We start from the raw sequence: 11,878 nt of genomic DNA on the forward strand, positions 1-11,878 counted from the left end.
TTCCGTCTGGAATCACTTTCAGGTGCAGAGCGCTCTTGTTTTTCAGCCATGCTGCTCCTGCACTTTCTCTCTCTCTCTCTGCAGCGATCGGCACTTCTTCTCCTTACGTGCGCACGTCACGCTCTTCCAAAGTTCTAGGCCCGCCTCCCAGGTCTGTTTGAACGACAGGAGCGGTGCAACCACCATCCACCACACGGGGGGCGATCTCAGCAAGTTGGATCTTCAGCACAGTATCGCTCAGTACCCCTATTGGGTTTGGTTGTTTGGTGACACACAATGCTGGGGCAGTCTTTTGTGCATAGGGGACTGTATCTACGTCCGCGCTTTCGTCCCAACTGTTAATAGGTAGGCACATTGTTAGGCCACACATAGTTCCACCCATTGTGTTTCAATGGTAGGACTCTTCCTAGGGCAAGGAGGGCGGCGCGGTGCTGCATACAGGGCCCGCCTCCCAGAACCCACACACCCAACTTTGCATAAAGGGGCGGCACACTGGTTTCCCGCTCTGCAGGGGGTGTCGCCAACTTGCACACAGAGATGGCGCAGAATTATTTTTAAAATCGGAGCTCCGGCGGCCATATTAATTGAACAGCAACAGTCTATTCACGGACAGCAAGCAGTTATAGTGACACACAAATGTTGAATTTTCTCACTTTTGACACTGCGGTTTTGATGCTGGGGACTAGTATAGCACCTCCAAGTACTTTGCAATCAATTTGGACAGTTCTGGACCCCAAAACAGCGCACAATAAGCAAAAGTATCTCAAGCAAATAAAGGGGCTTATTCACATGCGACAGTCTCTCAAGTATGGCGCAAGGGTTAACAATCCTGTTCGTGACGCCAATAAAACGTTATGCAGCCAGCCAGTCGCAGGGGCAACACGTGAGGTGCACGGTGGACCGATGAGGGGCCAAATGATATAACACACAGTTCATCAGTTACTCACGGTTAGCAGAAAGCCTCCCTGGGCCGGCAGCGCAGTGTTGAGGTGGACAGCGCGAAATCCTCCGGGGCACGCTCTGTGGTAGGAAGCATCAGCCAAGATGGTGGTCGAGGTGCCCTTGATGCTAGGGGTGCTTATGGTGCTTGTTGCGGCTGAGTCCCTTGATGGTTTTTGTCGTGACGCCAGTACCGTTAATGGTGGTACAACCATAGGTAGTAATAATGAGGTAGACAGTGGTAAGATGCAACTCACAACTTTTACTTTGGATGTCTCTTGGTTGCAGCAGTACAATTATTCAGTCTCTGGATGGTACAGAGTTAATTCTGCAAATCCACTGTTTCAGGCTGTTTAGGTTTCGTGGTTTTGGAGCAGTGGGTTAGGTGCACCTGGTTCCTTTAGATGTGCTGGATCCTATTCCTTGACTTTCCCTACAAGCTGAATATTTTGAACAGGAAAACTCAACTGTCCCTCAGAAGTTTGGTGTGGCTGCCTGAAGCTATAAACCTCCACCATGGAAAGGTGTCTGTGGCCCTCAATAATGGCTCTTATTACCGATGATTCCTAGGAATGCTTGTTTCTTTTCCAGGGAGGCAAACTCTTCTCCTACTGGTCAGGGATGCAAGTCTATAGTCCGGCCACAGAAGGAAAACGCTCTTCTGCGCCTCACATCTGAGTAAACACCTCCTAGCGAAGTTGGCTCCACTCACTAATCTGTGTCATGGAGTCTTCACTCTGTCTTTCCTCCCACTAATCTGATCTGAACTACCTCAGATCTGCTCTCTTCTGACTATATTTTCCTAGCTATCTTGCTCCTCATCTCCCCTGGTCTCAACTGACTAACTAGGCCTGACCTGAGTATATATAGGACCTGGACTTTATCCCCATCTAGTGGCGGGATGTATAAATTACACCTAATAGGCCTGTTAACAGGGATTTTACAGATACATAAATACAAAATCATACATTACAACCTAGTGCTTTTAAGCAGTGCCCACACACACGTAGTGGGACGCTGCAATAGTAGTTATACTCTTGTACATAGGAGGCAGTATTATAGTAGTCATATTCTTGTACATAGGAGGCAGTATTATAGTAGTCATATTCTTGTACATAGGAGGCAGTATTATAGTAGTTATATTCTTGTACATAGGAGCAGTATTATAGTAGTTATATTCTTGTATATAGGAGGCAGTATTATAGTAGTTATATTCTTGTACATAGGAGCAGTATTATAGTAGATATATTCTTGTACATAGGAGCAGTATTATAGTAGTTATATTCTTGTACATAGGAGGCAGTATTATAGTAGTTATATTCTTGTACATAGGAGGCAGTATTATAGTAGTTATAATATTATACATAGGAGGCAGTATTATAGTAGTTATATTCTTGTACATAGGAGGCAGTATTATAGTAGTTATATTCTTGTACATAGGAGCATTATTATAGTAGTTATATTCTTGTACATAGGAGGCAGTATTATAGTAGTTATATTCTTGTACACAGGAGGCAGTATTATAGTAGTTATACTCTTGTACATAGGAGGAGTATTATAGTAGTTATATTCTTGTACATAGGAGCAGTATTATAGTAGTTATACTCTTGTACATAGGAGGAGTATTATAGTAGTTATATTCTTGTACATAGGAGGCAGTATTATAGTAGTTATATTCTTGTACATAGGGGCAGTATTATAGTATTTATATTCTTGTACATAGGAGGCAGTATTATAGTAGTTATACTCTTGTACATAGGAGCAGTATTATAGTAGATATATTCTTGTACATAGGAGCAGTATTATAGTAGTCATATTCTTGTACATAGGAGCAGTATTATAGTAGTTATATTCTTGTACATAGGAGCAGTATTATAGTAGTCATATTCTTGTACATAGGAGCAGTATTATAGTAGTTATATTCTTGTACATAGGAGCGGTATTATAGTAGTTATATTCTTGTACACAGGAGCAGTATTATAGTAGTCATATTCTTGTACATAGGAGCAGTATTATAGTAGTTATATTCTTGTACATAGGAGCAGTATTATAGTAGTCATATTCTTGTACATAGGAGGCAGTATTATAGTAGTTATATTCTTGTACATAGGAGCAGTATTATAGTAGTTATATTCTTGTACATAGGAGGCAGTATTATAGTAGTCATATTCTTGTACATAGGGGCAGTATTATAGTAGTTATATTCTTGTACATAGGAGGCAGTATTATAGTAGTTATACTCTTGTACATAGGAGCAGTATTATAGTAGATATATTCTTGTACATAGGAGCAGTATTATGGTAGTCATATTCTTGTACATAGGAGCAGTATTATAGTAGTTATATTCTTGTACATAGGAGCAGTATTATAGTAGTCATATTCTTGTACATAGGAGCAGTATTATAGTAGTTATATTCTTGTACATAGGAGCGGTATTATAGTAGTTATATTCTTGTACATACGAGGCAGTATTATAGTAGTTATATTCTTGTACATATGAGCAGTATTATAGTAGTCATATTCTTGTACATAGCAGCGGTATTATAGTAGTTATATTCTTGTACATAGGAGCGGTATTATAGTAGTTATATTCTTGTACATAGGAGCAGTATTATAGTAGTTATATTCTTGTACATAGGAGGCAGTATTATAGTAGTTATATTCTTGTACATAGGAGCAGTATTATAGTAGTTATATTCTTGTACATAGGAGCAGTATTATAGTAGTTATATTCTTGTACATAGGAGGCAGTATTATAGCAGTTATATTCTTGTACATAGGAGCAGTATTATAGTAGTTATATTCTTGTACACAGGAGCAGTATTATAGTAGTTATATTCTTGTACATAGGAGCAGTATTATAGTAGTTATATTCTTGTACATAGGAGGCAGCATTATAGTAGTTATATTCTTGTATATAGGAGCAGTATTATAGTAGTTATACTCTTGTACATAGGAGGCAGTATTATAGTAGTTATATTCTTGTACATAGGAGCAGTATTATAGTAGTTATATTCTTGTACATAGGAGGCAGTATTATAGTAGTCATATTCTTGTACATAGGAGGCAGTATTATAGTAGTTATATTCTTGTACATAGGAGCAGTATTATAGTAGTTATATTCTTGTACATAGGAGGCAGTATTATAGTAGTCATATTCTTGTACATAGGGGCAGTATTATAGTAGTTATATTCTTGTACATAGGAGGCAGTATTATAGTAGTTATACTCTTGTACATAGGAGCAGTATTATAGTAGATATATTCTTGTACATAGGAGCAGTATTATAGTAGTCATATTCTTGTACATAGGAGCAGTATTATAGTAGTTATATTCTTGTACATAGGAACAGTATTATAGTAGTCATATTCTTGTACATAGGAGCAGTATTATAGTAGTTATATTCTTGTACATAGGAGCGGTATTATAGTAGTTATATTCTTGTACATACGAGGCAGTATTATAGTAGTCATATTCTTGTACATAGCAGCGGTATTATAGTAGTTATATTCTTGTACATAGGAGCGGTATTATAGTAGTTATATTCTTGTACATAGGAGCAGTATTATAGTAGTTATATTCTTGTACATAGGAGGCAGTATTATAGTAGTTATATTCTTGTACATAGGAGCAGTATTATAGTAGTTATATTCTTGTACATAGGAGCAGTATTATAGTAGTTATATTCTTGTACATAGGAGGCAGTATTATAGCAGTTATATTCTTGTACATAGGAGCAGTATTATAGTAGTTATATTCTTGTACACAGGAGCAGTATTATAGTAGTTATATTCTTGTACATAGGAGCAGTATTATAGTAGTTATATTCTTGTACATAGGAGCAGTATTATAGTAGTTATATTCTTGTACATAGGAGCAGTATTATAGTAGTTATATTCTTGTACATAGGAGCAGTATTATAGCAGTTATACTCTTGTACATAGGAGGCAGTATTATAGTAGTTATATTCTTGTATATAGGAGCAGTATTATAGTAGTTATATTCTTGTACATAGGAGCAGTATTATAGTAGTTATATTCTTGTACATAGGAGCAGTATTATAGTAGTTATATTCTTGTACATAGGAGGCAGTATTATAGTAGTTATATTCTTGTACATAGGAGCAGTATTATAGTAGTTATACTTTTGTACATAGGAGGCAGTATTATAGTAGTTATATTCTTGTATATAGGAGCAGTATTATAGTAGTTATATTCTTGTACATAGGAGGCAGCATTATAGTAGTTATATTCTTGTATATAGGAGCAGTATTATAGTAGTTATACTCTTGTATATAGGAGGCAGTATTATAGTAGTTATATTCTTGTATATAGGAGCAGTATTATAGTAGTTATATTCTTGTACATAGGAGACAGTATTATAGTAGTTATATTCTTGTACATAGGAGGCAGTATTATAGTAGTTATATTCTTGTACATAGGAGCAGTATTATAGTAGTCATATTCTTGTACATAGGAGCAGTATTATAGTAGTTATATTCTTGTACATAGGAGGCAGTCTTATAGTAGTTATATTCTTGTACATAGGAGGTAGTATTATAGTAGTTATATTCTTGTACATAGGGGCAGTATTATAGTAATTATATTCTTGTACATAGGAGCAGTATTATAGTAGTTATATTCTTGTACATAGCAGCAGTATTATAGTAGTTATATTCTTGTACATAGGAGGCAGTATTATAGTAGTTATATTCCTGTACATAGGAGCAGTATTATAGTAGTTATATTCCTGTACATAGGAGCAGTATTATAGTAGTTATATTCTTGTACATAGGAGCAGTATTATAGTAGTTATACTCTTGTACATAGGAGCAGTATTATAGTAGTTATATTCTTGTATATAGGAGCAGTATTATAGTAGTTATATTCCTGTACAGAGGAGCAGTATTATAGTAGTTATATTCTTGTACATAGGAGGCAGCATTATAGTAGTTATATTCTTGTACATAAGAGCAGTATTATAGTAGTTATATTCTTGTACATAGGAGCAGTATTATAGTAATTATATTCTTGTACATAGGAGCAGTATTATAGTAGTTATATTCTTGTACATAGGAGGCAGTATTATAGTAGTTTTATTCTTGTACATAGGAGCAGTATTATAGTAGTTATATTCTTGTATATAGGAGCAGTATTATAGTAGTTATATTCTTGTACATAGGAGCAGTATTATAGTAGTTATATTCTTGTACTGTACATAGGAGGCAGTATTATAGTAGTTATATTCTTGTACATAGGAGCAGTATTATAGTAGTTATACTCTTGTACATAGGAGCAGTATTATAGTAGTTATATTCTTGTATATAGGAGCAGTATTATAGTAGTTATATTCTTGTACAGAGGAGCAGTATTATAGTAGTTATATTCTTGTACAGTCGTGTCCAAAAGTTTTGAGAATGACACAAATATTAGTTTTCACAAAGTTTGCTGCTAAACTGCTTTTAGATCTTAGTTTCAGTTGTTTCTGTGATGTAGTGAAATATAATTACACGCACTTCATACGTTTCAAAGGCTTTTATCGACAATTACATGACATTTATGCAAAGAGTCAGTATTTGCAGTGTTGGCCCTTCTTTTTCAGGACCTCTGCAATCCGACTGGGCATGCTCTCAATCACCTTCTGGGCCAATTCCTGACTGATAGCAACCCATTCTTTCATCATCACTTCCTGGAGTTTGTCAGAATTAGTGGGTTTTTGTTTGTCCACCCGCCTCTTGAGGATTGACCACAAGTTCTCAATGGGATTAAGATCTGGGGAGTTTCCAGGCCATGGACCCAAAATGTCAACGTTTTGGTCCCCGAGCCACTTAGTTATCACTTTTGCCTTATGGCACGGTGCTCCATCGTGCTGGAAAATGCATTGTTCTTCACCAAACTGTTGTTGGATTGTTGGAAGAAGTTGCTGTTGGAGGGTGTTTTGGTGCCATTCTTTATTCATGGCTGTGTTTTTGGGCAGAATTGTGAGTGAGCCCACTCCCTTGGATGAGAAGCAACCCCACACATGAATGGTCTCAGGATGCTTTACTGTTGGCATGACACAGGACTGATGGTAGCGCTCACCTTTTCTTCTCCGGACAAGCCTTTTTCCAGATGCCCCAAACAATCGGAAAGAGGCTTCATCGGAGAATATGACTTTGCCCCAGTCCTCAGCAGTCCATTCACCATACTTTCTGCAGAAGATCAATCTGTCCCTGGTGGTTTTTTTGGACAGAAGTGGCTTCTTTGCTGCCCTTCTTGACACCAGGCCATCTTCCAAAAGTCTTGGCCTCCCTGTGCGTGCAGATGCGCTCACACCTGCCTGCTGCCATTCCTGAGCAAGCGCTGCACTGGTGGCACTCCGACCCCGCAGCTGAATCCTCTTTAGGAGACTATCCTGGCACTTGTTGGACACCCTGAAGCCTTCTTAACAAGAATTGAACCTCTTTCCTTGAAGTTCTTGATGAGCCTATAAATTGTTGATTGAGGTGCAATCTTAGTAGCCACAATATCCTTGCCTGTGAAGCCATTTTTATGCAACGCAATGATGGCTGCACGTGTTTCTTTGCAGGTCACCATGGTTAACAATGGAAGAACAATGATTTCAAGCATCACCCTCCTTTTAACAGGTCAAGTCTGCCATTTTAACCCAATCAGCCTGACATAATGATCTCCAGCCTTGTGCTCGTCAACATTCTCACCTGAGTTAACAAGACGATTACTGAAATGATCTCAGCAGGTCCTTTAATGACAGCAATGAAACGCAGTGGAAAGGTTTTTTTGGGATTAAGTTCATTTTCATGGCAAAGAAGGACTATGCAATTCATCTGTTCACTCTTCATAACATTCTGGAGTAGATGCAAATTGCTATTATAAAAACTTAAGCAGCAACTTTTCCAATTTCCAATATTTATCTGATTCTCAAAACTTTTGGCCACGACTGTACACTGCTGTATATACTATATATTGTGTCTCTTCACATTTCCATAGACAGTATCACAAAGCAGAGCTACATACAGTGCTCAACTACACAGACATACAGCTCTGCTACATACAGTTCTCACACTGAAACAATGTATAGAGTTGGGACCAAGACACCTCGTCGTGTAGACGTCGCCTTAAACTGAGCGCGTGCGACCAGCTCAGCGCGACCGGCCAAAGATAAGGAAAAGAACAGCAAGTGGCGCTGTACAGATCCAGTGTATTGCAGAACTCATTACCTGCGGTTATAAAACAGACATGATGGCGGAGGAGACCACGGACACCCAGATGATAGGACCGACAACTCTGATGGGACAGAAGTAGTCAGACATTTATTCCATAAAATGCTCAACTACACAGACATACAGCTCTGCTACATACACTGCTCAACTACACAGACATACAGCTCTGCTTTATACAATGCTCATCTACACAAACATACAGCTATGCTCCATAGTGCTCAACTACACAGACAGTCAGCTCTGCTGCATAAACTGCTCAACTACACAGACAGTCAGCTCTGCTGCATAAACGGCTCAACTACACAGACATACAGCTCTGCGACCAGCTCAGCGCGACCGGCCATAAATAAGGACAAGAACAGCAGGTGGCGCTGTACAGATCCAGTGTATTGCAGAACTCATTACCTGCGGTTATAACAGACATGATGGCGGAGGAGACCACGGACACCCAGATGATAGGACCGACAACTCTGATGGACAGAAGTAGTCAGACATTTATTCCATAAAAAGGGAAAAAACACAACAAATGCCGCGTATAGTGCGGAAAGAAGCGTCACATTGTCACATCTCTACAGAAATAGGAAAAGCTGATTAATAATTATATGTTCCCCAAATGTGTCCCCGAAACATAAAGAAGCCCCTACAGCGACCTCAGTGGAGGACGGGGAAGGGTTAATGATGCCCCCATGAGGTACGTGCACTCGGCGGTGTATCTCCGCTCCAGGATCCACACCTGTTACCTGCAGATCCTGACACGGATTTCCCCAGATCTCCCCCTCTGCATTGTAAAGGGAGAAATCCGCACGGACAATCTACCGGCCGCAGATCTCCGGATCCGCTCCGCAGGTCACTCCTGACGCAGGAAACTTCCGCTCCGTGTAGATGAGATACTGAGAATCCCATCTGCTTAGGCGGTATTATTTCACTCTGGAAAACCAGCAGGTAATACGCAGCGGGCGCTTGTACCCGAAGGCCATCTGCGCACGCTGCGGAATACGCTCAGTCTTTCCACGCGAATTCCCATGTGGAAAAACCGTAACGAATTACAGAAAAGTGTATGAGATTACCCCGATCACGTACACTTCGCCGATTATTTCCGTGCGGATTCCCAGATCTGCGGCCTGTCAGTTATGTTTGTGGTTTTAGCTGCGGATTTCACCCTTTTCAGTGGAAAACCGCATCTTATCCGCACCAAAAACCGTGATCACACATTGCAGGTATTGGTGCGGATACGCTGCGGATCTGATGTGCGTTCACCAGAACTCGTGTGCAGACGACGTAACTTTTCATTTGTCTCAAGCATCGATTCTGGATCTGATCTCCAAGGAATATAAAATAATCCTACAGTAACCCCCCCCCCCCCCATAGAGCCGCCATATACATTGTGGGATCGGAGGCTCCGCCCATACAGCGCTATATAGTGACTTATAGGCGGAGATTATAACGGGACGTGGACGCATCGGCCTCAGCTTATTATTCTAACAGAGGCTTCATCCTTCACAAAGAAGAGAACATGTAGGGGTTGAGAGAAGGAGGCGGTGAAGGTGTGTAAGTGTCTGACGGGGTCACACAGCTGATAGAAGGACAGACGCCCGGCCTCATAGTCTAAGAAGACCCCAAGTCTACGACATGTTCTATCTACACTGAGGCGGGATCCGACTGAGCGGTGACGCACTCCACAAACTGCACCAAACATATACAAACACCAAGATTTATCATTAAGTCCATTACAAGACTCCTGTCCTTCCCTTTCTATACTGGGATAGGACAGTCCGATGTTACATCCTCCTTTCTGGTCCCACTCTACCTCCCAGTAATGTCTTCCTGAGGAGAGGACACATCTGCTTAACACCTGGGGATAATACAGGAACCTTCCCGGTGATTTTGGTCTGTTCTGTTTTTCTTCTGTTCTTGTTGCTGTTTTCCGATCTTCTGATATCTTCACATATGGATTAGCAGTGTCCTCATCCAGCAATATGTCTGGAACATGGAGCCCGAGCTCTGATGTGACATTGGTGACAATATCCCTCATAGATCGGTGTAAGGTCAGTGAGATCAGAACCTCATCCAGATCATCCTCAGACCTGCCCTCTCCACCATCTGCCCCTGTGTCCTCATCATCTCCATGACCACATACTGTAATGTCACCTTCTTGTAGGAGTCTTATTGGGTCGGTGACATGACACATCTCCTCCACGTGACGCATCTTCCTGGACAGCTCGTCCGCCTCTATTTCCAGCTTCTTGATCAGATCAGATATCTGGGACACAATCTTCTTCTCCTGCCTGGAGATCTCGCTCAACGCTTTCTGTTCTGCTATTTCCAGTTGTTTCTTAATGTCCATAAATAACTTCCTGACGTTCTTCCTCTTATCAGAGGCCTTCTCCTGGATATTCCTCTGACGATCCTGCAGATTCTGAAGTTTCGTCTGAATTTCTGCTTTTTGTGGGTTTAGTTCCTCCAGATATTTCCTCAGCTTCTCTTTCTCCTTCTCAGAGGCCACGTCCAGTAGCTCCACGTCATGTGCCTTGTGGTCTCCGGCCACCCAGCAGGAGACACAGATACAGGCGGCGTCCATCGGACAATAGTATTTCAGCACCTCCTTGTGTGTGGAGCATTTTCTTTCCTTCGGGGTAGCAGTAGGTTCAACCAAAGTATGTTCTGATGACTTACTGTGTCTACTCAAGTGCTTTTCACAGAACGAGGCCTCACACTGCAGACATGTCCTCACAGCCGGTACAGGAGACTTAGTACAGTAAGTACAGAAGATCCCGGTCTCCTCCATATCAGGCTGAGCAGATAAGAAACGCTCCACTATGTTCCCCAGCTTCCTGTTCTTCTCCAGGACCGGACGCTCCGGATATTCTGCTCTGCAGTCAGGACAGGAATACACTCCAGCTGCCTCCTGCGCATCCAGCGCACTCACAATACACGAGCGGCAGAAGTTGTGTCCACATCTCAGGTATACGGGATCTGTATAGAGGCTCAGGCAGATGGAGCAGTCCAGCTCGGCCCTCAGGTCAGCAGACGCCATTGTGGTACTGAGGAGCAGGAACCGAAAGTGGAAAAGTCTCTTCTGATAAGAGGGCGGAGAGCTCCTGTAGAAGAATTAACCCCTGCAGCTCAGAGATTGCATTCCATTGAGAAAAAAGCAGAAAACCCACTAAACGTCAGTGCAAAAAAAAGAAGAAGAGTCCATCAGAAATGTTGGGTAGAGTAAAGCAAACTTCACCTCTGTCTCTTCCAGTCAGGACAATGAGACATGTGGAGTATTACAGGTGACCCCTGTAGGAGGTGGATGATGGGCTCCATCCTGAGGAGCAGCGAGGGCAATCTTCTCAGGAATCAAGCTGAATGGATTATTTTTCCTCCCATCATCATTTTTTTATTAAAGGGGTTCTCCGGGATTAACCTTTTTTTGCATTAAAAAATCTAACCTGTGGAGGAAAGATTAGTGACCAGATACTTACCTTCCAAAGTGCAGCCGTTCAGGAGATCTGCCTCCCGGTCACGTGGTCCCTCCAGATGTCTTTTCTTTGCTTCTGGAATAGTCCGTCTTCTTGTCTTCCGCTCCTCTCTTCCTGGCTGGAGCAGGAGACGGATCATCACTAATGACGTCACCGCCTCCTGCAAGTCGAGGCGCCGGCCTCCGTCGTCTTCACCCGCGTAGGCGCAGTACGCACAGTTACAGTGTGCATGCGCCCGACTCTCTGCTCCCTC

At 41.3% G+C, this 11,878-nt stretch overlaps 1 protein-coding gene across 1 annotated transcript; it reads right to left on the reverse strand.

Moving 5' to 3' along the window:
• Positions 1–8,605: 8,605 nt before the first annotated feature.
• LOC121008385 (E3 ubiquitin/ISG15 ligase TRIM25-like) lies at positions 8,606–11,322 on the reverse strand. Its single transcript, XM_040440886.1, has one exon. It carries the CDS (start codon positions 11,190–11,192, stop codon positions 9,624–9,626), a length of 1,569 nt encoding a protein of 522 aa, XP_040296820.1. The 5' UTR covers positions 11,193–11,322; the 3' UTR covers positions 8,606–9,623.
• Between the last annotated feature and the right edge of the window lie 556 nt (positions 11,323–11,878).

This window comes from Bufo bufo, chromosome 7, assembly GCF_905171765.1.
Source record: "Bufo bufo chromosome 7, aBufBuf1.1, whole genome shotgun sequence".
NCBI classification, from domain to species: domain Eukaryota; kingdom Metazoa; phylum Chordata; class Amphibia; order Anura; family Bufonidae; genus Bufo; species Bufo bufo.

Bases quoted from the DNA above. Each gene is read 5' to 3' on its own strand.
- LOC121008385 (XM_040440886.1), bottom strand. From the start codon at position 11,192: ATGGCGTCTGCTGACCTGAGGGCCGAGCTGGACTGCTCCATCTGCCTG.